Source organism: Leptodactylus fuscus, chromosome 6 (assembly GCF_031893055.1).
Source record: "Leptodactylus fuscus isolate aLepFus1 chromosome 6, aLepFus1.hap2, whole genome shotgun sequence".
Taxonomy (NCBI): Eukaryota; Metazoa; Chordata; class Amphibia; order Anura; family Leptodactylidae; genus Leptodactylus; species Leptodactylus fuscus.
The window spans coordinates 60350702-60378202 of NC_134270.1; the positions used below are offsets into that span (position 1 = coordinate 60350702).

General features: G+C 44.7%; 1 protein-coding gene across 2 annotated transcripts in view; it reads left to right on the forward strand.

The window, feature by feature from the left end:
* Positions 1-3726: 3726 nt before the first annotated feature.
* The window catches only part of MSANTD2 (Myb/SANT DNA binding domain containing 2), a 32938-nt gene continuing 9163 nt past the window's right edge, over positions 3727-27501 (forward strand). Inside the window, exons 1-4 of one of the 2 annotated variants that reach the window (XM_075280077.1) lie at positions 3727-4178; positions 19288-19540; positions 19792-19938; positions 22235-22282. In XM_075280077.1, coding sequence (XP_075136178.1) covers positions 3732-4178; positions 19288-19540; positions 19792-19938; positions 22235-22282 — 895 coding nt within the window. In that variant the 5' untranslated portion in view covers positions 3727-3731. The remainder of the gene's footprint in view (positions 4179-19287; positions 19541-19791; positions 19939-22234; positions 22283-27501) is intronic. The other variant, XM_075280078.1, reaches the window with a different exon arrangement.

Below are 27501 nucleotides of genomic sequence, written 5' to 3' on the forward strand. Positions count from 1 at the left end.
TTGCCTGGAGCAGATCAGATAATATGCAAATGCATGTGCACTGCCTCTCCCACCACATGACCTCCAGTTATCGACTTGGCTTGCTTGACCATGTATTTGTTCCTTGGGTATCTGCGTGGCTCCCCTGGATTACCCTACTGCTCATCTGCTACTGCAGTCCATCCTGCTCTCCTGGACTACTTGGGGTTTGCTGGTTGTGCGTTGCTCTCTGGGCAGTTGCAGATTCGGGCCTCAGACTTTTACCAAGTCCAACTCCACCATCAGGAGCTCTGGTGAAGAACTTCGGGGCCTGGTTCCGCTCCATTTAGGAGAGCGTAGCACACCCAGGACTGTTTTTACCTCAGCGCTTGGGGATTCTCGTTGCCCAGGACTTACTGAGTTATTTGTTGCATCAGGTTCATAACACCAGCATTCCTTTAACTTTTGGGGGCTGCTGGAGATTATAGTGTCAGTGATTGGGCACCTATTTCCAATCCTGTAAAAAGGGATTAAGTGTCAAATGGCACAACATCTTCATGTGTGATGGGCCACTGTGTGGATATTTTAATGGGAGGGTCATTATATTGTATAGGAACCATCATGGGTTATTATACTATGCAAGGGACACTAAGAGAGCATTACACTTTCTGTGGGCAGGTTAGCAGACATTAAACTGTGTGGTGAAGGTATCATGACTATGCTATAAATAGAGGTACACTATTCTACTGTGTTAAGGGACACTAAAGAATGGGTGGGGTGAAGGGGGATATGGGCAGGATTAGGAGCATAGCTTAAAGGGAATCTATCATTGGCAAAAAACATTTTTTAAACTAAACACCATGTATTGTAGCTTTTATAAAGATTTTTCTAGCAGATGTTTTAGATGCATCATGTAGATTTTACATAAACTCAATTTTCTTCATCTTCAGCCTTCTCAGGGAGCACTGGAGGTGTATACTTTTACCACAGAGCGTCATCCTTCTGGTCCCACCTAAGTTCTGTTATGTGCCGTCCTCTTCTCTTTTCGAAACCTTCCCCTAAACTTCATGCTAGTATCGTCACTAGCATTCCAGCGCCACTCTGACCGCCTTCTTGCTCCAAATCCCACGCATGTACAGTACACATGGCCACTTTGGGTCCCTGCCGTGCATACTGCACGTGCTTGGTTTCTAAAGCGTACTGCTTCATTCGAAAATAGAAGATGGCGCACGAGTAAGTGCAGTACGCACGCCGGGGATCCGAAGTAGCCGTGCATACTATGGGACCAGAAGGATGACATGGAAGTGCTCTGTAGTGAAAGTATACGCCCCCAGTGCTCCACGAGAAGGCTAAAGAAGAAAAATGAGTTTATTCAAAGAGGACCTTTCATGTCCTCGGGCACATGCTGTTTTATATACCACAGGAAAGCCAAAGGTGCACTGAATTTAGCGCGCTGTCAGCTTTTTCGTTCTGTGTCCCAGGGCAAGAGCTATCGGTGTTGTTACCAATCTGCCCACTGTCAGAAGGGCGTTCCTAGCAGTCTAGCTGGTCTGTGAGGAATGTCCCCCCTGACAGCACTGTCCATAGCACTGCACTGTCAGAGGGAGCATTCTTTACCACCCAGTTACGATGCTGAGCTGTGAGGAACCCCCCCCCCCCCAAGTACTAGTCTATGGATGAGTGCTGTCAGGAGGAGGGGGCCCGTTCCTCACAGGTTAGCGTCCTTCCTGGGTGGGTGCAACGCCCCCTCTGACAGTACAGGACTATGGCCAGGTACTGTCGGAGGAACGTTCCTCACAGACCAGCTAGACCAGGGGTGGGCAATTAATTTCCCCATGGGGCCGTATAAGAAATTGAAACTATGCTAGAGGGCCGCGCCACAACAAATTTAGCCCCACCCACTTCTACGTTGACTCCGCCCATTCCCAATCATCTTTCCATGTGCCCCCACACAGTATAATCCTCCTACAGTCACCCGTACATTATATGCCCCCACATTATAATGTTCCCTTCCAACTGCCCCACAGTATTAAGTCCCTCTCCTGGTGCCCCAGTATAAACTGATGGAAACTAGAGGGGACATGAAACTGGAGCAGCTGGAGGGGGACATTAAACAGTGGGGGTAGTTGGAGGGCGGCAATAAATTGACAGCTGGAGCGGGACATGAAACTGGGGGCAACTAGAGGGGGACATTAAAATCGGGAAGCTGGAAGCAGACATTAAACTGTAGGGGTAGCTGGAGGGTGACATTAAACTGGGGGCAACTAGAGGCAGACGGGTCCCCCTACAGCTTCCTCCACGGTTTAATGTCCCCCCAGTCTGTGCCCTCTTCATCTACCCCCAGTTTCGTGTGTCCCCCCCCCTCCATCTCTCCCCTCTTCATCTACCCCCAGTTTCATGTCCCCCCCCCTCCATCTCTCCCTCAGTTTCATATCCCCCTTTATTTTCCCCATTTCATGTCCCCCCCCTCCATCTCTCCCCCAGTTTCATGTCCTGCCTTCATCTGCCATCTCTGCCCTAGTATAACATTCCCGTTCCATCTCTGCCCCTAGGTTACTGAGACACACACACATAGACAGACAGACAGACAGACAGACATAGACACGCACACATATAGACAGGCGCACACACATAGACAGGCGCACACACATAGACAGGCGCACACACATAGACAGGCGCACACATAGACAGGCGCACACACATAGACAGGCGCACACACATAGACACGCACACATATAGACAAATCAAATCAAAAAATGCTTTATTGGCACGTCCGAATAGGTATTTGGCATTGCCAAAGCTAGTAAAGTGGGTGGGTGGGGGGGGGGGGGGGGAGTTGGGTTGGGTGGGTGGTGGGTATGGGGGGGGGTTCGGTTATAACAGTCCATGGAGTCTCATCTTCCTCTTCGTTGGTGACTGCTATATGGGGAGGTGGGACAGGCACACACATATAGACAGGCACACACATATAGACAGGCACACACATATAGACTCACACACACATATAGACACACACACACTCTCTCTCTCCCCCCTGCAGCTCACCTTACATCTCTCACTACTTTATGACACGCTCCACATCTCCATCTTCGGCCGGCACTAAGACACGCCCCCTAGACACGCCTCCCTAGTCAAAGCTGTGCGGGCCGGACTGAATCAGTCAGAGGGCCGGACTTTGCCCAGGTCTGAGCTAGACTGTCAGGAACACACTTCTGACAGTGGTCAGAGCTCTCTAACGACACCGATATCTCTTACCATGGGGCACAGAACGGGAAAGTCGACAGTTGGCTTTCTAGCAGTAGAGTATATAAAACCACATGTGCCCGAGGACATGAAAGGTCTCTTTAAAACCTACAAAATGCATCTGAACAATAAAGGTACTGCTGGAAAAGCCTTTATAAAGGCTCTAATACATGGATTTTTAGTTAAAAAACAAAAACTTTTTGCCAATGACTGATTCTCTTTAACATAGAATAATTTGAGGCTGGAGTCTATTATATGCCACACTATTCCGTCTTTGTGTCTTCTCAAACGTAGGAGATATGTTACTGGTGTGGGCACCAAAGAAACTCTTGCACTGTGCCCTGCTGGAGGCCCCGGTGCTGACCATTATCCGGCCCGGCTGCTCTGTGACAGTAATTCCTGTCAGGTACATCACAGACTTCATTCTTGTTTCCCGCCTCTTTTCTCTGACACGAAGCGTCCCTGTATGGTAGCGCGGGGAGCCCCGCCCCTTAATCCGATGTCACTTCCGGCCGCACACAAGGGGGAAGATGGCGGCGCCCTGTAATTCGGAGCTTCCGTCCGAGGCTTCGTCTTGTCTAAAAATCCCGAAGAGCGAGGTTTTATCGCCGCCCTCCCCCGGGCTCAGTGATGGGAACCGCTCCTTGTCCAACCCGTCCACCCCAAGCCGTTCATCCCCTCTCAGCGCCGGTGTGACTGGCGGCGGGGCGGCCCCGGCGGGCCTGAGCGGGGCCTCCCCCTCCGTGTCCTTCTCCACAGCCTGCCGCGGCATGTCCTGGACCCCGGCCGAAACCAACGCACTCATCGCAGTGTGGGGAAACGAACGGCTGGTGGAGGCGCGGTACCAACAACTTGAGGGTGCCGGTACCATCTTCGGGACCAAGGCGCCTGGGCCCGCCATGTACGACCGGGTTTCCCGGGCTCTGGCCGAGCTCGGCTACGAGCGCACACCAAGCCAGTGCCGGGAGCGAATGAAGGTAACTGCTTGAGAGCAGGGAGTCCGCGTCCATCTTGTGCCCCCTGCACCCCACGTCTCCGCCATTACCCCCTCCCATTCTCCTCACAGGCTTTGTGTGCCCCCCTCCCCCACCATAACATGTCACATAGTCTGCATGTATGATGTGCGGCTGCCGCCTTTATCAGCTCTGCATGTGATGTTTCCTCATAGTGCAGGGGTTACACTCAGGACATATAGTCTGGACAGGAGGGCACAATGGGATAGACTGGTCATAGTTAAAGGGGATGTAACCTTAGAGACCAATGGTTGTGCTGCCCCCAGGCTGTAGTGGTCCTCTGACCTGTGAGAGCTCGCATCTGATTGGTTGTCCCTCTCATGGTCCCAGACTAGCTTTGGTATTCTCTTCTGGTTGTACATCATGGCCATCCTTACCCCTGCTGTGTAATGAATAACAAGGTGCAGGATGACTACTCCTTACGTGTGTGTGTGTGTGTATATAACTGTATGCTCAGTACTGCTGTGTATCATGTACAGATATCCTATACATCATATAGTGGTAGCTGCACATGTATTGAGCATTCTTGATCTTGTAGCCATGATATAACTGATAAATGTTGGACGTTGCAAGAAAAATGTAACCCTTTGGAAATGCATGGACGTTTGAAATGGACACTAGTAAAATGATCTGAGTCACAGTTAGGGGGTGTCCAACTTTGTGTCTGTGCAAAAACACTGTTTTCACTGCGGAGAGGCTGCATACGGATACCAGTGGTTTGCTTTAAAATACCATTCAAATGAATGGGTTTTAAAACTGACCGCCGGCAAGCCATCCCCTATGCAGTTTCTCTGGGGCTTAGGACGTAAACCCCATGGGCGGACACGGGCGCAAGTGTGAACAGCACATAATAGAGAAACAGTAAACTAATATCACACAAACATACTGTACATGTTTTGTATTGTGCACATTGAATAAACATCCACAGTGCAGGAAGAAAAACTGAAGCTTGGTAAGGCTGGTGGTTTCACATCCGTGCTGGAGTCCAATTGCAAGTCTGACTTTTTTTGTCTGGAGGTTTCAGCTTAAAAGGACAGTTATCTAACAGTTCCCATTATAGTCAGTGCAGTCTGTTGGGCACCATTAGTATTTTGCTGTCTGTCTGTTGTTCTGATCTTTCCTGCTCTCTGGATGGTAGAAAGTCACAGGATGAGAGAGGAAGCAGGAGAAAATATAGCTTTCAGCGGCCGTTAAGCTGCGCAGTTTGTCACAACCTAAGCACCTTACACACATGGGTAGAAGTCAGTGCTTCTCTACATATGTTCTGTATAGTCCTTGAGTTGTTTGAGTAGGAGACACTTAGGGTATGTTTGCACAGAGTTTTTTTTGCAGCGCAATCAGTCTCAAAATCTGCCTGCTAAAACGACCGACATAGTAGGTTTTACACCGGGCACAGATCGGGAAAGCCGACAGTGCACTGAATTCAGCGCACTGTCAGCTTTCCGGCAGTATATAGAACTGCATGTGCCCGATCTGATGAAAGGTCCTCTTTAACTGGTTAAGGTGTTAATTTAACCAGTTCCTATCCTGTGATGTACTACATCCCCAGGAGCGGGTGCCTGTTCCATAAAACTGACATAATAGTACTTCATAAAGATGACTCCAGAGGAGCTTGTGAGATGTTGCCATCTGGAGTGTATGTCAGCTGTAACACACCGAGCCAGCAACCTGCTCTAACTGCTGTGAGCAGTGAAAAAGCAGCTTAGGTTCCTTTAACCTCTTAGGGCTCTTTCACACGGGGGCGGTGGGGGCGGATTTTGACACAGAGAGTGACGCGGGAGCCGTGTCACTCTCGGGTCAAAACCCGCCTGCCACAACCATCGCGGTCACAGCTTTCCCCTCCGTAGCTGGCTCAAATGAATGAGCCGACGCTGGAGGGTGCTGCCGCTAGGCAGAAGCCGCAGCTCAGCGCGCCGTGGCTTCCGCCTGAAGAAAGGGCAGCTCGCTTCTTTTTTTCTCCTAGCGTTAAAAAACACTAGCGAAAAAACAAAAAACAAAAAAACTAGCCTTCTACATAGACTAGCATTATATGGAGGCGGATTATGACGTGGATTCTGCTGTCAAAATCCGCCTCCACGTCCCCGTGTGAACTAGCCCTTAGATGCCACCATCCATAATAATTTTATTGTGCACAAATAGTATAACATAAAAAAAAAAAAAAAAACTATATAAATTTATCGCCATCATTTCAATGACCACCACTCCGGAATGGGCCTAATTGGGAGGGAGTCTCGTGCTGCGGTATCCGCGGCAAGATAGGTCATCTTATTTCTTTTTTCCGGCTAGGCTACTACCTAGCAGAAAAAAAAAGAAGCGAGCGGCTACCATTGAAGACAGATTCCGTTTCAAAAACTCTGTGTGAACATACACTTAAATCTATTTCCTATGCTAATAATATTGATGACCTATCCAAAGAATAAATGATCATAAGCAGACAGCTCTGTTCTCTGTGTAGTGCTCAGAACAGATACCATAGGTCAGCCCCCATTCATCTGCAGTCACTCAGTTCCACACACTACGTAGAGAGTATTAAACTAGGCCGTGGCCTTAAAGAGGACCTTTCATCAGATCGGGCACATGCAGTTTTATATACTGCTGGAAAGCTGACAGTGCGCTGAATTCAGTGCACTGTCAGCTTTCCCGATCTGTGCCCGGTGTAAAGCGCTATCGGTCCCGGTACCGTAGCGCTTTACAGTCAGAAGGGCGTTTCTGACACTTAGCCAGGGACGCCCTTCTGCCCAGCAGCGCCTATCGCGCTGTGCTGTGTGAGCGGGGAGGAACGCCTCCTCCCTCTGCTCACAGTGCTCGTCCATAAACAAGTTTTATCAGGAGGGGAGGGGGGCGTTCCTCCCCGCGCACACAGCACAGCGCAATAGGCGCTGCTGGGCAGAAGGGAGTCCCTAGCTAAGTGTCAGAAACGCCCTTCTGACTGTAAAGCCCTACGGTACCGGGACCGATAGCACTTTACACCGGGCACAGATCGGGAAAGCCGACAGTGCACTGAATTCAGCGCACTGTCAGCTTTCCGGCAGTATATAGAACTGCATGTGCCCAATCTGATGAAAGGTCCTCTTTAACTGGTTAAGGTGTTAAACTGTTGTATAGCTTGTTAAATTAAATAAATATATATTTCCTTCTCTGTCAGGCTTCTTTCATCCTCCTTGCCTTCTCATGCTGCTTATCTCTATAGTATCAACGCCAGTTTTCTGTCTCATACACAAGTGTTTTGAGACTAGAATTGGTAGGACGAGGCTACTGCTGGCAGACTTAGGGCTAGTTCACACGGGGGGCAGGTGGGGCGGATTTTGGCACCGGGAGTGACGCGGGGAGCAGCGTCACTCTCGGGTCAAAACCCGCTTGCTATGACCGTCACGGTCACGGCTTCCCCCTCCAGAGTCGGCTCAAATGAATGGGCCGACACCAGAGGTTGCTGCCGCCTGAAGAAATGGCAACTGCATGTTGCCGATAGCGGGAAAAAAGAATGCTAGTGGTCTCCATAGACCACCATTGTATGGAGGTGGCTTTTGAGGCAAAATATGCTGTCAAAATCTGCCTCCTTGCCCCTGTGTGAACTAGTCCTTAGTCTAGATTCACATGGTGGAAAATGAAGAGAAATTCCTGTGTATGAACGTACCCTAAGGCTTAGTTCACACACAAATCCGCGTGTGCATATTCTGTCTCGGCAGCCGCGACAGGATGCCGGTGCAGTGCATGGTATCCCATTGCGGCTTTGCGCTCCAGATTAGGCCCAAATGAATGGGCCTAGTCCGGAGGGTGCTGCTGCGAGGCGGACGCCGTGGCTGATTCAGCCGCGGAATCCGCCTGAAGAAAGGGCAGCTCGCTTCTTTTTTCCGCTAGTGGCAACAGACCGGCATGTTTAACCCCTTCCCGACATCGTCAGTAATAGTACGGCGCTGCCGGGAAGGGCTTCCCGCAAACCGCCGTACTATTACTGCGGATGCATGGTGCGCACACAGAAACTGTGTGCGCACCATGCACTGCGGGTGTCAGCCGTAATACACGGCTGACAATGCTCCGTAACACCCGCAGTCGGAACCGGGTCTGATCGCAGGTGTTAACCCCTGATATGCCGGCACCTCCGGGGTACCTCAACATGACCGCCGGCACCTCCGGGGTTTCGTTCTAAAATGGTGCCGATCGGCACCCCCCGTGCCGGTTTCGGGGGGATGCCGGTGTTCTTAGGGGGCAGCCCGGGGTCTGATCAGTGACCCCAGGTCTTCCCCATCACTTACCCCCTTCACGCACCTGGTTGATCCTGCTGTAAAGGAAACTGTCAGCCTGCGCATCCACACAGGCTGACAGCTTCCTATACACTGCAATACACGTGTAACACGTGTATTGCAGCGTATATGTAGTGAAGCGGTGATCAGCCGATCACTGCTTCAATCCCCCATGGGGACAGAAAAAAAAAATTGGAAAAAAGTAAAAATAAAAAAGTTTAAATAAGTTTAAAATAAAATAGAAATAAAGCCCCAAAAATCCCATTTTCCCCATATAAAATGTTTTATGTAAAATAAAGAAAAATAGAAAAAAACATTACATATTTGGTATTGCCACGTCCGTAATAACCTGAACAATAAAATTAAAACATTATTTAACCCGAACGGCGTAAAAAAAAAACGTAGAAAACCGCACAAAATAATGATTATTCACCATCTTTCCCTTACAAAATGTTCAATAAAAAATAATCAAATGGTCAGATGAAAACCAAAATGGTACCAATAAAAAGAAGAGGTCTTCCCGCAAAAAATAAGCCCTCAATCAGCTCTGTCTAGCGAAAAATAAAAATGTTATGCCTTTCAGAAGATGGCGATGCAAAAATAATAGATTTTTTTCCCTAAATTGAATTTTATTCTGCACAAATAGCAAAGCATTAAAAAATAATATAAATGAGGCATCGCCGTAACCGTAGCGACCCGCAGAATAAAGGTAACATGTTACTTATGCTGTACGCTGCACGGGGAAAAAAAAATGCTAAAAAGCAATGCCAGAATTGATGTTTCCTTTTACATCCCACCCAGAAAGAGTTAATAAAATGTAGTCAATAAGTTACACGCCCCAAAATGGTGGCATTGAGAAGCACATCTAATACCGCAAACACCAAGCCCTCATATGGCCACATTGCCAGAAAATAAAAATAAAAATCTAGCTTGTACAATGTGAAGACAAAAACCCTAAAAGTCGCCAAATCATTAGGACATAAGTGGCTGTGACTAGAAGGAAATGTATAAGCGGTGCGAGCGTTTTCAGGGGACCCCCCATATTTAGAGCTTACGAGAGATAATACACCAGCGCTGATCCCCCAGAATGCCCCTCTTCCCCACCCGTGTCATAGGAGCTAGTGGGAAAATAAAATAGGATTTGGTGTACCCAATTTACTCCACACAGCTTACATATTCACTTCGGGGTTACTAATGCTCACTACGTCACTTGATAAATTCTTTGAGGGGTGCGGTTTTCAAAATGGGGTCACTTTCTAGAGGTTTCCACTGTTTTGACTCCTCAAGGGCTTTGTAAATGCGACATGGTTCCTGAAACTGATCACAGCCAGATCTGCCCTCTAAAAGCTCCTTGGTGCGCCTTTCCTCCTGCGTCTCGCTGTGCGTCCATATATTAGTTTAACCCCACAAGCGGGGTACTATGGTAGTCGGGAGAACTTGCCTAACAAATTGTGGGGGGCGTTTTCTCCTTTAACCCCTTGTGAATGTGCAAATTCAGGGCTAAACGAGAATATTAGTAAAATAAAATCAAATTTGAAAATTTCACCTCCATTTTGTATTAATTCCTGTTAAGCACTTATAGGGTTAAACTACTAGGTATATGTTGTTTTGGCTTATTTAAGGGGTGCAGTTTTGAAAATGGGGTTATTTATGGGGGGGGGTTTTAATACAAGGGTCTTTCAAAATGCCTTCATAACTGGATTAGACCCTTTAAAAAATGGGTTTGGGAAATTTCTTGAAAATTTTGAATATTGTTGTTTCACTTGTAAATCTTATAATGTCCGTAAAAATTAAAAGGGTGACTAAAGTTTGATGCTGACATAAAGCAGAGATCTGGGACATGAAATTTATGATATAATTTTGGCGGTCTATTTTTCAAAATTTCCACCAAATTTCCAATTTTTTCATACCGTAATTAAACACAAAACATATCAACCAAAATTTACCACTAACATGAAGTACAATGTGTTACAAAAAAACAATCTTAAAATCACTTTGGTAAGTTAAAGCGTTCCAAAGTTATTGCCACATAAAGTGACACATGTCAGTTTTGAAAAATCGAGCTTGGTCAGGAAGTCAAAAAGTGCCATCGGCGGGAAGGGGTTAAAATTGGGAAACTGCCAATTTTGATTAAAGGGTTTTTCCCATCTCACTGTCTCAGCACTCTGCCTGGAGTGTCTCCCTCTGGCTGAACAAGACACAGAACATTTATGCAAATCAGATAATATGCATATGCTTGTACAGAATGGATGTAGTGTTATCTGTGTGTTTACATAGAGAGGTAACAGACCTGGCTTTATCAGCAAACTGCAATTATCTGATTATCCTGCAGGCAAGAGCAGTGTAATATAGTATATGAACATAAATTCATAACAGTCGTGAAGCCATGTCATTTATTGGGATAAAAAGTATCCTATGTTAGTCCAGGTTACAAACTATCTATGTGCCAAATTTCTACCAAATCCGTTCATCCGTTTTTGCGTGATTGAGTAACAAACTTTCACATTTCTAATAAGTGTTACAGTGTAGCAGCTGTAGTTATTAGTGTGTCTTCCAGCAATTTATTTCTCCCCTGTCCATAGACTATGTAAAATGTAAGTTCATCTCCTCTTAGGCCTGGTTCACGTCTGCGTTCGGTATTCTGTTTCGGGGGTCCGCATGTGAACCCCCCTGAACAGAATACCGAACGCATTGAGAAGTGGTGAACTTATGAAAGCACACGGACCCCATAGACTATAATGCAGTGTTCGCACGAGTCATGTGGAAACGAAAGTAGTTCATGAATTATTTTTCTCTCTGCATGTTCCTTGCAGAAAAGACACAGACCCCATTATAGTCTATGCGGTCCGTGTTCTTTCATTGCTCACATTGCGTTCGGTATTCTGTTTGGGGGGTCCCCATGCGGGCTCCTCGAACGCAGATGTGAACCAGACCTTAGAATTTTATTTTTTTTTCCCTTAAAATATATTACAAAGTTTCTTATATACATGGTCAAAGTTTAAATTTTGTTTTTTATTGTTGGAGGTACACTTTAACTGCCCATGTCGCTACTTTTGTGTCCTTGCTAGTAATGCCAATTTCTCAGGATCAGTGAGGACTTTCAAAGAGCTCTCCTATTCTGTCATTCAGTGAACATACTGTACTGTGACAGAGAGGTAATGTAATACCCATTTGAGCCTAATTGTAGGGATATTAATTCATACCCCTTTGAACCTAATCAGGGCATGTACTGTATTAGCGTTATGACCCAAAAATTACCAGATTCCAGATTGCGACGCCAAAAGAATTGCACCAAACACAACACACACACACAAATTCATCAATGAAGTTTACATCAACACTATTCCTATCCAGTCCATCCCTGATCTTTATAGAGTAAAATACGCCGACCGCACCTCTAGCAATGTCACACTACAATAATGGTGATATCAAATAACACGAAAGGGGGATTTTTTTCCGCCTGTCTAAAATGTTTTATACCTCTGTCAGATAGTACATTTATACTGATTGACTTGCCATAAAAAAATAAATTAAAAAAAATTAAAAAAATTTATGGCAGCTTTGACTATGGGACTTTGTTTGTTTTTTTTTACCCATAATACTGATTAAACACCCAGACTTCTAGTGGGTCTCCAAATCTAGAATTGTGGCTTTCTAACTGCAGTAATGATGAGCTTCAGAGGTTGTTGAGCGATAAAGCGCTCATATTACACCAATCTAAAACCTGCCTAAGGGAGCGTTCATACTACTGTCGGTGTCCGCTGTTAATGTCCGTTCAAAATCTTGTGCGGACATTAGCAGCGGACACTAGTTGTGTCCGTGACATTTTGCATTGATTTAAATGGAGATCGGGTGTGTTCTTTTACACTCCGTGTCTGTCCTTAACTGTCCGTTCCCAAAGATGTCCGACTTTACAAGCGGACAGCAAGAACCTACCGTATTTTTCGGACTATAAGACGCACCCAGGTTTTAGAGGAGAAAAATAGGGGAAAAAAATTTTCAGGCAAAAAATGGTAAAATATTTAATATATGGGAGTTGTAGTTTTGGAACAGCTGCAAGGCCACATTGACAGGTGACCCTGCAGCTGTACGGGGATGTATAGGGCGTTTTTTTTGTGGGGCCAGGTGTAAACCGGGCATTTTCAGACACAGGGATACCTAATGTATACGTTTCACAGTAATGTTATACTTTTATATGTATTCTAGGGAAAGGAGGTGAACTTTTATTTATTTTATTTTTTATTATATTTTTTTTAAGTTTTTTTTTTTTACTATTTTAATATCCCCCGCCTAGGGGGCTTGAACCTGCAATCATTTGATTGCAAGTCCCATAGACGGCAATACAAGTGTATTGCCGTCTATGGGAGATTCTATACATTACTATTGCGGAGGGTCATAGACCCAGCCGCGATAGTAATATATATCTATGACAGGCCTGGGAGCCCCAAATTTCGGAGGAAAACGAGGGTGCGTCTTATAGTCTGAATGTGGGTTTGCAGCATGGCCGTGCTACTGCCACCGCTGGTTTTCTTCAGCGGCAGTAGCGCGGCAATCCGCAGGCCCCGGCAGCTAAGACAGTCCCCGGCATCTGCTGTAATAGACCGGTGGATGCCGGGGACTGTCTTAGCTGCCGGGGCCGCGCTACTGCCACTGAAGAAAACCAGCGGTGGCAGTAGCACGGCCATGCTGCAAACCCACTGCTCCTCCGCAGGTCCCGACAGTTAGTTAGCTCCCCCCACCGGCCCCATACCTTTAGTGATGCAGGCCGGCTCCTGCACGGCGAGGCCGCAGGAGCCGACCTGTTCCGATGACAGCCGGGAGCCTAATGAACGCTCCCAGGCCTGTCATAGATATATATTACTATCGCGGCTGGGTCTATGACCCTCCGCGATAGTAATGTATAGAATCTCCCATAGACGGCAATACACTTGTATTGCCGTCTATGGGACTTGCAATCAAATGATTGCAGGTTCAAGCCCCCTAGGCGGGGGATATTAAAATAGTAAAAAAAAAAAACTTAAAAAAAATATAATAAAAAATAAAATAAATAAAAGTTCACCTCCTTTCCCTAGAATACATATAAAAGTATAACATTACTGTGAAACGTATACATTAGGTATCCCTGTGTCTGAAAATGCCCGGTTTACACCTGGCCCCACAAAAAAAACGCCCTATACATCCCCGTACAGCTGCAGGGTCACCTGTCAATGTGGCCTTGCAGCTGTTCCAAAACTACAACTCCCATATATTAAATATTTTACCATTTTTTGCCTGAAAATTTTTTTCCCCTATTTTTCTCCTCTAAAACCTGGGTGCGTCTTATAGTCCGAAAAATACGGTACTTGTCGGGTTTTTGCTGTCTGCTTGAAAAGTCGGACATCTTTGGGAACTGACAGTTAAGGACAGACACGGAGTGTAAAAGAACACACCCGATCTCCATTTATATCAATGCAAAATGTCACAGACACAGCTAGTGTCCGCTGCTAATGTCCGCACAAGATTTTGAACGGACATTAGCAGCGGACACCGACGGTAGTGTGAACGCTCCCTTAGTTATAACATTAGGTCGGTATAGTGATTATAATTATTCATTACAGTTAGAATTTTTATAGGGGAATGGAAAATTATTTTGTGTACGGTAAGCCCTTATTTAATTTGCATGCACAAATTTGGTTGACTCATTTCTATGATTTTGGTATTTAACACCTGCACCTATAAATATAGACGTGTTATATGTATGAACTCACATCTTAGTTTCTTGGAAAGTACTGTTGTACTTTCTTTTTTTAAAGTATACTGTATGCTGTGAGCAGTATATATTTTTAACACATTAATGGATGAGACAAAATATTGCTTGTCTTCTGAATCGGTTTTTAAATGTTGTTGAGGGTTGTGCAAGATCTAAATTGTGTACACAATAGTGTGTGAATGAAAGATTGAATGAGTTCACACAGAGCTTTTTGGTCAGGAAAAATCCACTCAGGAAAATTCCTGAGGTGTTTTTAGAAGTGTTTTCTGCCTAAAAAAAAAAATCAATGCAAGTCAAAGGGAGGTAGAAAATCCACCTGGTGTGTTTTGAGGCTTTTTTTTTTTTTTTCAAAAAACGCCTCAGAAAAATGCTAGCAGTTTTTCCGCCTCCCATTGACTTGCAGGTTACATAGGACTGTATGGTGAGGCATTTTTTTGGAGGAGGATTTTGAGGCGGATTCCTGACCAAAAAACTCAGTGTGAACTCAACCGTAGGTGTAATGGTTTTAATTCCATTTTTTTTTTTTTTTTTTTCTTGTTCAGTAGGTTTGAGTTGCATCAAAACGTTACATAAAAAGCATGCATGATTTGATTTGGTACAAACAGAACAAATGCAAATTTTAAACTAGCCAGGGTAAGAGATGGAGGGGTAGGGGTTGGTAAGACAACTGGAAGGGTTTGACAAAAAATAACACAAAAAAACTAGTGGTGAAAACCACTAAGCCTGGCACTCAGGGTGTATATATAGGTAGTAAGGGTACAATAGAGAGGGAGAAGTAAGGGGGAAGAGAAAAGGAGAAGTAAAGGGGGAAAAAGCAGTAAGGACTGCTAGCCAGTCAGCAGCTTGGCATCAATTGAGAGGCAGCCTGCCCTCCGAGACTCACACACCAAAACCTTGGGGAAAAATGCAATACGTTCCAAAGCACCCAAGTGGAATTGACAGTGTCTTGTCATTAGTGATTGTGCCCAGTTAGTCTAATTTATGATTCAGGGCCTCAACCCACATGGTCCATGAAGGAGCCTCTCTCAATCTCCACAGTCGGGGAATGACCTGACAAAAAACAATTTCACAGCTCCATGACATATTCATATAGTATACCACAACCTGGTGCACAGAAACTGAAACCCCCCAGTTAAAGGGTAAAACAAAACTGTAGAAAAATATGGAATGCAGCACCACAAATAAAGTTAAAAAATCATAAAACTTTTAATGATCATGTATTCATTAAAAATCATGATTAATGACCTGACATGTTGGGTCCGCTCAGGGATTATCTCCACCGCCGGCCAATATATAGTATTATAGAGCTGGGAAATCTCTTTCCAAAGGGTGTGGAGCATGGTGCCCTCCACCCATTTGTGACAAAAAATGACATGAAAGTGGACATGTTTATTATAAATAACCTATTGAGAAAAATGGTATCTTCTTTCTGGAAATAGATAGGATTTTTAGGTGCACTTGCTGTTCAGTGTGTAATGCCTATATTTTATAGGATGGTGCTTAACATTTTCAGCTTAAAAGCAGATTTTTGTTCCTTCCAGTGCAGGTGATTTTATGAAGATGTGCATGCAGGTGTAGGCCTAAGTGATAGGAATGAACTCTGCACATGTGAGGAGGTGTGATGCATAGAATTAGCAAGTAATATCATGTCTTTCAGAAAATATAAGGGTATGGTGTTAGTATGTTTATTTTATTTTTATTATTTATTTATTTTTTACTGTTGTATTTTTAGGTCTTACGTGTACATTTCAAAAGTGAAATTTTTTATGGTTACCAGAGGTGCAAAATGTCCGAAAAACCTTGGTATCAAAAGGGTCAAAACAGCCGAATTTCTGTAGGTGCTACAGATCCCAATATATTGGCTTCTGAAGTTAATCACACCTCCAGCCTGTCAGGTTGACTCCTCTCCTCAGAAAACACTCGTGTGACTCTTTTTATATAGCTGCCTGAGCTTCCTTTTTTGTTGTGTGTGTTTTTAGTAGTGTTGTTTTTTTAGGTAAGTGGATGTTTTTTTGTTTTTTTTTTTTGTTTTTTTTTTAACATAAGTGGAAAAGATTAGAATATTTTATGTACTACCTGAAAATGTCTAGACTGAAGTTGATAGGTCAAATCACCAACTTCTCTTTTGTCTCTGTCTGACTCCGACTCTGACTCTTGGGGACACAAAAGACTGAGATCCTGTCCACTTAAAAAGTGATTACACACCAAAGCTCTTGGATCTTATAAGCTAAAATGAGGTCCGCTCAGTTTAAAACCAGCAGGGAGAAAAGCCCTCGTACGGAGACTCTAACGCTAGTGTGAACCCAGCTTGACTTCATAATGGTATTGCAGGTGTCTGCAAGAGTCTGTGTTGGTGTAGACTTTGGTTACACTTTTCATTTAATATAGTGGTTCACTTTTTCTTTGCACAGTGGATGTTTAATTGTTTTGCTGAATAAGACATGAGCAGTAAAATAGTTGTGTGATGGTTTTGTAAGTCACAATTATAGAAAAGCATATTCAGAGCACTTTTAGTTGTAAAGTGTTTTACTCAGTCCATTGCTTTATCTTGCTCTACTTGTCAGACACAGCTGAATGTGTTCTCGGGGTACTATTCCGTTATCGGGCCAGCAGCAGCGCATTTCAGCACCAGCTTTCGGGACAGCAGTTCAGTTCAGCAGCGGGAATTACAATGACATCCGAGGACTGCTGGCCCGATGCTTGTGCCCAGTAGCCAGTACATCAATGACCCCCCCTCCATCTCCTCCTCCTTCCAGTGCTGCCCCCCAGCTCTCCTTACATCTACCCCGTACCCTCTCCCCGCCACATGACTAAGCCGATGCTGGCCCGATGATAGAGGCCGTGCTTGTGTGTAGTAGGCAGTACATCGATCGATGCCCTCATCCTCCTCTTCCTTCCAGTGCTGCCCCCCAGCTCTTCTTACATCTGCCCCGTACCCTCTCCCTGTAATAGGCCTCACCGTAAATCTTGAGCAATGAATGCTACTAGATAGCCGCCGGACGCTGCAGAAAGTTTGTCCCTCCGGCTCGCTGTAGCTCACCGTTCCTATAGTCGGCGTGTTTCTTGTCAGGGCCTGGATTGAGCCCCGGTGTCTTTCCTTTCGGTCTCGGTACTAGCGCTGAGGTGAGGCCTAGTCGTGTGGCGGGGAGAGGGTACGGGGAAGATGTAAGGAGAGCTGGGGGGCAGCACTGGCAGGAGGAGAAGGATGGGGGAGGGGGGTCATCGATGTACTGGTTACTGGGCACAAGCATCGGGCCAGCAGTCCTCGGATGTCATTGTAATTCCCGCTGCTGAACTGCTGTCCCGAAAGCTGCTGCTGAACTGCGCTGCTGCTGGCCCGATAACGGAATAGTACCGTTCTCGGTGTCTATAGTTTGTTGCCTAGGTTTCAGACCACTATCTAGCTGCAGTGGCTCGCTTTTAAAGAGGACCTTTCATCAGATTGGGCACATGCAGTTTTATATACTGCTGGAAAGCTGACAGTGCGCTGAATTCAGTGCACTGTCGGCTTTCCCGATCTGTGCCCGGTGTAAAGCGCTATCGGTCCCGTTACCGTAGCGCTTTAGTGTCAGAAGGGCGTTTCTGACACTTGGCCAGGGACGCCCTTCTGCCCAGCAGCGCCTATCGCGCTGTAGAGTGTGAGCGGGGAGGAACTCCCCCCTCCCTCTGCTCACAGTGCTCGTCCATAGACGAGTATTATCAGCAGAGGGGGGGGGGGGCGTTCCTCCCCGCTCACACTCTACAGTGTGATAGGCGCTGCTGGGCAGAAGGGCGTCCCTGGCTAAGTGTCAGAAACGCCCTTTTGACTGTAAAGCGCTATGCTACCGGGACCGATAGCGCTTTACACAGGGCACAGATCGGGAAAGCCGACAGTGCACTGAATTCAGCGCACTGTCAGCTTTCCAGCAGTATATAGAACTGCCTGTGCCCGATCTGATGAAAGGTCCTCTTTAAGATGATAGTTGGAAAAAAAACAAAAAACCTTTAGGCTTAGGTTCCATGTTGCGGAAACACAGTGTTTTTGTTGCAGATTTGGTTAAGTTTTTTGAGCCAAAGCCAGGAGTGGATTAAGCAGAAGGTAGATGTGCCTGTATTTCAAATTCCTTTTGTAGTCATTCTTGGTTTTGGTGCAAAAAAATGAAGAAAATCTGCAACATAATAAACTGCGTTTTTGCAACATGGGGCCTTAGCCTTAAGGTGGATGTCAGTGAAATCCGTACAGTTGAAGGGAGGTTATTCTGTTATCTTCAATACAAGATGATACAGTTCTGCAGGGAGGCATGCAGGTTTTGTATGGTATCTTGTGACACATTTGCCCACAAACTGTGCCTGTAGATTCTGCATACTTGTAGATTACCTTAGCTGTCATCCCATACATGCTCAATTCATAGGAAATCTGATGACCGGACAGGTCAATGAAGTGTTGCTATCTGGCGGAGACATTCCTGGGAAATGCTTGCTGAGTGCACGAGCATTATGCTATTGTAAGCCCTGCCATGAGAGTGTGTGTGTGTTTGTGTGTGTGTCTCCACAGGATTTCCTGAACATATTACTGAACTATTAGTGTCCCCCATATTACTACTAGGTGTGATCGACTATTGCGTGTCTCCCCAGATCATCGCACCAGCAGTTAGGGCAGTGTATACCTCTGTTGCAAAGGCAGGATTGAAGTGCTCACCACAAGGCTTTCGTACTGAAACCAGACTGTTGTCTGACACCAATCGGAGCCTAGATTTGTTGCCAAAAATCATGTGGTTGCAGTCCGTAGCTGTCTAGGCTTACTGTTGACTATACAATGAAAGCACCATTGGCTGGGGAGAAGCTCTTTTATGCTCTCTTGTGGCAGGACCCAATGTCTTGACCATAACAGTAATTATTTATATATCTAAGACACAACTGCATGCTGAGTTTTGCAGCAATCTGACATTTCCATGTGAGTGTTTATTCATTTATTTTGTCAAGTGTACATCAAAAAGGCGTTCTTTATGTCCTTTCTGTAAACACCCTATAGTGTCTATTGTCATCTATATAAGGATTGTAGATTTGTGCATCAAATATTCATACACCACCTGTGTTATTTCAGACTCTTCGCAGATGCTACAGTCGGGTAAAAGAGCGTGGTGTTGGCAAAAGGAAGAGCAGCTATACATTCGAGCAGCTGGAACGGGTTTTTGGACAAGGGGGGTGGGATACGCAGCCATGTCAACCTGTACTTATTAACAGTAGTGGCTTGTACCAGGAGATGGAATCTGATGGCAGCACCATGGAGGACTATTCCCAAGAAGACTGGGGAAACCACAGCCAGGAGATCCAGGGCTTTCCAGGGGAAGATTTGGGTAAGATTCCAGCTACTAAAACCTTATACTTTTAGCTATGACATCCTTGCATTATGCAGTATATTCAGTCTACACAAAAATCCAGTTGAAACACTGGGAGCTGTACTCCAGCTATAGGTTTACGTCAGCTTTTTATTTGAAATTGCCTAAATATATATATGTATTCCCTGAAAATGATTCATTGTGTTCCCTATACATTACTATAGTCTAGATAATGGCAAATGGCATAAAACATTCTCACACTTACACAGGGGTAGAAAAGGCTAACATTTCATACTTGACACCTGCGCCATACCGCAATGCCGGCGAGCCACACACACGGGGAGATCTGCAGTGCGGAGTCTTCAGTGGAGGCAATGAGGCAGTGGAAGAAATTGGGAAGAGGTCGGAAGAGCCAGGTGAGGTTTGGCAGGTGGATCCCACCAATGTATGTATGTATGTAAGGTTGAAAAACTTCTGGTTTTTAAAGGGTTATTTCCATCTAAGCAAGAAGGGGGGATAACTTGCAAATCAGTGGGGGGGGAGGGGGTCCAATTGCTCAGACTCACATTGACCTGGAGAGTATGGGACATTTGTCTCCCCTTCTGAATGGGGTAGTGGTCGGGCAGCACATGCAATGCTCTGCTGGAGATAGCAGAGTGCGGTACTTCTATCTGCTGCACTTCCATTGAAACTAATAAAAGTATTTCACACACTGCCTGACCACTTTTCCATTCAGAATGGGGGGCTCAAATGTTCTGAGTGGTTCGGAAATGCCCCTTTAATACAAGTTCTTTATTTTTCTAAAAGCAGGATTTGCCCTCAGGTTCTCAGAGATTCCTGAATGGCAAGTGTGGGTAGTAATATTGTATCAAGTTTCTGCTCACTTGTCATGGGGTGTGGAGAAAACTGGGCGGCAACCACTGTATGGACTGTCATGTCAGCCATATGGGATATCAGCCAGCTGTCCTATAAAGTTCTTAGAAAGTGTGTAGTATCTGGAAAACTAAGGCCTTATTGAATACAACTCAAAGATTTCTTTATAACTGCAAAGTAGAGATGAGCGAGTACTGTTCGGATCAGTCGATCTGAACAGCACGCTCGCATAGAAATGAATGGATGTAGCCGGCACGCGGGGGGTTAAGCGGCCGGCCGCCGTCAAAGCAGAAGTACCAGGTGCATCCATTCATTTCTATGGAGCATGCTGTTTGGATCGGCTGATCCGAACAGTACTCGCTCATCTCTACTGCAAAGTTTAAGTATGAAACACTTGTTTCATGGTTTCGGTTGTGAAATCCACACTGTAGTCTAGCAACATGATACAGTCCAAAGCCTATTTATTGCAGAAATGCTCTATATTTTCACCTCCGATTTTATTCATTGCAGTGCTGCATGAGATCTGCATCTCCTTCTACACCAAGGTCCACAATGATTTTTAAGACCTGCATAGTTACTTCTAGTGAATCCTATCCACACATTGCAGAAAAATACACAAAGCAAAAATATACTATTTCCAAAACGTTTGTGCTTTTGAAAATCGCAGCGTGCTGATGGTACTTACGGAAACGCCGGCATTTTCCATATGTGTATAATTGAAATAGAAAAGTTCTGCAGAAGAAAAAAGTGATGCGATTCTGCTTTGTTTTTTCCCAAAGCACTTTTTTGTTGCAGCCTGTTATGTGGGGCCTTAGACTCTATTCCAGTTGGCGTATTAAAATGTAGATACATCCCTTTGACTCTGTTGTTTTTGTAAGGCATGTGTTTTTAGTGAATTTGCACAATTTGTAAGAAATTATTTAAGTCCAAATTTTCTAAAGACGTGTTCCCATTGTAATTCCATGTAGCTCTTCAATGTAGTGTCTGTTAAAAAAAGAAAAAAAACGCCTATCATAAGAGACATTAATGCACGCCTGTCCGTTACCCATAGACTTTGTTGTTAAAAAACAATGGACGCTTGACGCCCGTCACAAAACCGTTTTTTTTCTTTTTTTCACAGACGCAAATGTCCTGCTTGTCGGATGTTTTGTTTGCGAAAAAAAAAACGCACTTGACTGATTTGATGTATAATGGACAAAAAGATAAAATCCCATTGAAATCAATTTATGACTGTTCTGCTTGTGTTCGTTGCTATAATCTTGTATCTGTCACCTGCGGTAATGTAAACGACCCCCTACGATAGACTTTCCCAAGTGGAGGATGCTTCCTTTACATGTCATTTTAAGGTCACTGAGGAGTGAGCAGCAATCTGTGAATTTCACCATTGATTGCAGCCATATTCTATAATATGGCTCCAAAGTAATAGCTGTCCATTCAGATGTTTTCAAAATGTGTTCTAAGTAAAGGATTATGGATTTTTGAGCTTGTTGACAAGTTGAGTTCACTCCAGGTCTTTTTCTGAGTAGTCTTCTTGTAAGTTTTTAGACTTCTTTTTTCCTCCATAAATTCTGTGGATTTGGAAAAAAAAAAAAAAAAACACTGTTTTATCTAAACCTTTATCTCCCCTTTTATTGGCTACTATAGGTGGGTGAGTTTCCTTCTATGTGCACTTAAGTTCAGCATGTGTCCTTACCCAGAAAACTGTGCTGCAATGGCCACAAGCTGTTGTAACTGTTGATATCCCCACAACCTCTCCCCTCAACTTTCTGAACTTTCACGCAAGGTGTTTCTTTTATTTTATTTTTATTTTATTTTGTGTGTAAATATTTTGTTTTTTAGCACCTTGGGTGGTCCAGAAGCAACCTGTGCCGTGTCCCCCTAATGACGGTACTGTACTGTTATTCCCACTTTGAGCTTTTTTGTTTTTTTAACTGTTAATTTTTTGAAGCTTTTCATCCGGTAATAGAAGAGATAAAAAAAAATTCATTTCCCATTAAAGGGTTAGCTTCATGAAGACAACACCTTAAGTGGATGAAATCCAGCTGTTGTAGTGTTACACTGTGGCATTTTGATTGAATAGCCAGGTATGTACTGGCATAGAAAGGCCCTGAGTGGGTAAAGATGCTTTAGGCTAAGGCTCCAAGTAGCAATAAAGCATTGTGGGAGAAACTGCAATGCATTGCCCTATATTTTTTCCTGCAGTGCTTTATTGGTTCTCACAGATTTCCTCTGTGGCCTTTTGGTGCCTTTATACCTATAGGAAAACCGATAGAGTTTCCGTAGGGATAATTGACATGTTGCAATTTCCAAAACTGCAGTGATTTTGGATATCGCAGTGGGTCCACTGCACATATTTTTCTGCAATGTGCGGATGGGATTCACTAGAATCCTATTTTATTTTGCAGTGACTTTAAAAAGCCACGATTCCCCCCCCCCCCCTTCCCCATTTACACCATGTGGGGCCCCAGCACAATGGTGACCATATTCCCTAATATGTCATATGGACAGGGATTTTCTTCATGAGACAACCTCTTTAAAATGACACATGAAATCTTCAGGAAAACATGCTTAACCCCTTAGCAACCTTTGACGTAGTATTAGGTCATGGGTCGCATGGGGATGTATGGAACGAGCTCAGGAGCTGAGCTCGCTCCATACAGGGCAGATGCCGGCTGTATGCCCGCACCGATCGCTGCTGTTAACCCTTTACAAACTGCGGTCAAACGCGACCGCAGCGTGTAAATTGTGCAGGCAGCTCGGGCGCCGCCATTTTCCGCCGATCACCACCCTCCTGAGCGTCACCAGAGGGCGGTGATCAGTTGCTATGACAGCCGGAAGGCTATTGAAAGGCTTCCAGGCTTGCCATAGTATTGGTTCTATTGCACGATGCCAGAGGCATCGTCTAATAGAACTGCTGTGATTTTGCTATTCACTGCAATACTGTAGTATTGCAGTGAATAGTATGAGCGATCAGACCCCCTTGGTTTCAAGGTACCTAAGGGGTCTGATCACAAATGTAACAGAAGAAAGAAAAAAGTTTTTAAAAGTCCAAATCACCCCCTTTCCCTAGATCAGATATAAAAGTAAATAAAGAACATTAAACATAAACCATATTAGGTATCCCCACGCTCCAAAATGCCCGAACTATTAAAATATTAAAGCATTTATCCCATACTATGAACGGCGTAGCGGCAAAAAAAAAATAAAAATAGCCAAATAGCGTTTTTTTTTCAACACTTTGCCTCCTATAAAAAATTGAATAAAAAGTGATCAAACCATCAGATCTTTCCCCAAATGGTATCAATAAAAATGTCATCTTGTCCCACATAAAAAGACACCGTACCCAGCTCCATACATATGAAAAAGTTACAGGTGTCAGAACATGACACACTTTTTTTTTTTTTCTATTTTGCAAAGTTTTTCATTTTTTAAAAAGTATCAAAACATTAAAAATACTAAATTAATTTATCACTGTGTTCGTACTGACACGTAGAACACAGGTAACATGTCATTTGTACCAAATAGTGAACGCTGTAAAAATCAAACCCATATGAAAATGGTGCAAATTCATTTTCTCTCCAATTGCACCTCATTCTGAATTTTTTTCCAGCTTCCCAGTACATTGCACAGCATATTGAATGGTGCCATTACAAAGTACGATTTGTCCCGCAAACAATAAGCCATCATGTGACTCTGTGAACTGAAAATTAAAAAAGTTATGGCTCTTGAAATGTGAGGAGGGAAAAACTAAAATGTGAAACCAAAAAATGGCCTGGTCCTTAAGGGGTTAAATTTCTGAAAGATGTGTTTTTCACCTTTTGGGACCCTCGTACATCTTAAAAGGGTCCCCATTTGTTCCCAAAAGTTAATGGAGATGGGGCTGTACAACTGACAGGGCACCTCACTGAAGATAGATATGACTCAAAAGCATTGATGAGATACTTGGGACGCATCCTATACATACTGAGATGGGAATATCACTTTAAGGTTTGCTACAACTGTTTATTTAATCTATTAAAAGCATTATTTAGGGTTACGCCAAACGCATATATAGCCACATCCAGTGCTGGGCCACCAAAACTGTCACTGCTAAGTGAATCAAACCCAATTCATTACAAATAATGTTGCAACTGAAAGTTAATGAAATATAGCTATATATTGCCCTATCTCTGAATGTGGCAGCCTTACACAGACCAATTGTAGGGTCAGTTATCTGGTACAAGTGTTTCTAAAATGCTTGTTCCTGATAATTGGACCATTTTAGGGCTAGTTCACACGGGCACAGAGGGGGTGGAATCCACGTCATAATCCCCCCCCCCCCCCCTCACAATGATGGTCTATGGAGACTGCTAGCGTTCTTTTCGCTAGCGGCATGTTGCCACTAGTGGAAAAAAGAAGCTAGCTGCCCTTTCTTCAGGCGCATTCCGCGGCTTGTTGAGCCGTGGCGTCCGCCTCGCGGCAGCAACCTCCAGAGTCGGCCCATTCATTTGAGCCTAATCCAGGTGGGAAGCCACGACTGTCAGAAGCCGTGGCAGGCGTATTTTGGCCGAGAGTGATTGGTGGGTGGTTACATATGCAAAGCCAGCGGCGAGATGCCGCTGGCCCTGCGTGCACGCTCATAGATGGTGAGACCAGTCTAGCCTTCACAATGCGACTACAGACCCGGCATCCGCTGTAATAGAGAGGCGGATGCCGGGGAGTGTAGACGCCGGCACAGTCTGTATTGGTGGTCCCTTCCCCCCCAAAGGGGTAAACTACCCCCCCCTCCAGGCTCGCTCCCGAGCACTTAGCCCCTCCTCCCTCCCCCCTGAGAGCAGCAAATACATCACTTGACTTATGACCAGATAAGTCAAGGGATGTGTAAAAAAAAAAAAAAAAAAAAAAAAAAAAAAAAGTAAGATAGTGGACAAACAAAGCAGTTTTGCTGAAGCAATGTATTTAGGAAAAGTCTTACATTCACATTAGCAAGCATTATAGATAGGATCCTTGTGATGGGACAACCCCTTTAACCACATGACTGGTCCATTTTTAACAGTCATAACATTAGTGGAAAATGGACACATACACTCACCGGCCACTTTATTAGATACACCATGCTAGTAACGGGTTGGACCCCCTTTTGCCTTCAGAACTGCCTCAATTCTTCGTGGCATAGATTCAACAAGGTGCTGGAAGCATTCCTCAGAGATTTTGGTCCATATTGACATGATGGCATCACACAGTTGCCGCAGATTTGTCGGCTGGACATCCATGATGCGAATCTCCCGTTCCACCACATCCCAAAGATGCTCTATTGGATTGAGATCTGGTGACTGTGGAGGCCATTGGAGTACAGTGAACTCATTGTCATGTTCAAGAAACCAGTCTGAGATGATTCCAGCTTTATGACATGGCGCATTATCCTGCTGAAAGTAGCCATCAGATGTTGGGTACATTGTGGTCATAAAGGGATGGACATGGTCAGCAACAATACTCAGGTAGGCTTTGGCATTGCAACGATGCTCAATTGGTACCAAGGGGCCCAAAGAGTGCCAAGAAAATATTCCCCACACCATGACACCACCACCAGCCTGAACCGTTGATACAAGGCAGGATGGATCCATGCTTTCATGTTGTTGACGCCAAATTCTGACCCTACCATCCGAATGTCGCAGCAGAAATCGAGACTCATCAGACCAGGCAACGTTTTTCCAATCTTCAATTGTCCAATTTCGATGAGCTTGTGCAAATTGTAGCCTCAGTTTCCTGTTCTTAGCTGAAAGGAGTGGCACCCGGTGTGATCTTCTGCTGCTGTGGCCCACCTGCCTCAAAGTTCGACGTACTGTGCGTTCAGAGATGCTCTTCTGGCTACCTTGGTTGTAACGGGTGGCTATTTGAGTCACTGTTGCCTTTCTATCAGCTCGAACCAGTCTGGCCATTCTCCTCTGACCTCTGGCATCAACAACGCATTTCCGCCCACAGAACTGCCGCTCACTGGATGTTTTTCTTTTTCGGACCATTCTCTGTAAACCCTAGAGATGGTTGTGCGTGAAAATCCCAGTAGATCAGCAGTTTCTGAAATACTCAGACCAGCCCTTCTGGCACCAACAACCATGCCACGTTCAAAGGCACTCAAATCACCTTTCTTCCCCATACTGATGCTCGCTTTGAACTGCAGGAGATTGTCTTGACCATGTCTACATGCCTAAATGCACTGAGTTGCCGCCATGTGATTGGCTGATTAGAAATTAAGTGTTAACGAGCAGTTGGACAGGTGTACCTAATAAAGTGGCCGGTGAGTGTATCTAAATTTGACAGCTATTGTGCTTCTGTTCAGAGTCAGTTTTTGATGGCTGAGTGCCTTCTGTTTGGCTTCCATTTATTTAAAAAAAAAATAAATCAATCAATCACTGGTTTTTGTTTTTTAACCCAATCCAGTGATACATTCTTAAGAAATACAAGTCGAATGTCAGTCTCTTTTACATTGTTAGAAGTGGGTCCATTGATCTCTATTGTGCACGTGTGTTTTTTGTTTTGTTTTTTTCTACCTGACTTTTTTTTTATTTAAAAAAATTGTGAATGCACCCATTCATTTATTTATAGTTTTTAAAATGGCCATCTGACAAAAAAAAACACAAATGTTTTTCAATGTTGTGTGAATGAGGCCTAAGGGCTAGTTCATACGTGGGCAAAGGGGTGGATTTTGACAGCGGATTTCGCTTCAAAATCCGCCCCTTTACAATGGTGGTCTATGTAGAGAAAAGAAGCAACCTGCCCTATCTTCAGGCGGAAGCTCCCTCCTATGTTGGCTCATTCATTTGAGCCGACAGCGGAGGGGAAAGCCGCGACCGCGATGGACGCGGCAGGCGGGTTTTTTGACAAGAGAGAGAGACGCGGTTCACCGCGTCTCTCTCGGTGTCAAAACCCGCGCGGGCAGTTCACGTGTGAACTGACCCTTAGACTTCATAAGGCGAATCCCATGCCCACTTTGCAGTAAAAAACCCGCTCTGTGGACATGCTGCGATTTCCAAAACCGGTGAGGCTTTGGAAATTGCAGCATGTCAATTAAACCTATAGAAGTGACAGCTGTTTCCCCATAGGTATAACTGAAACAAAGTCCGCAGAGA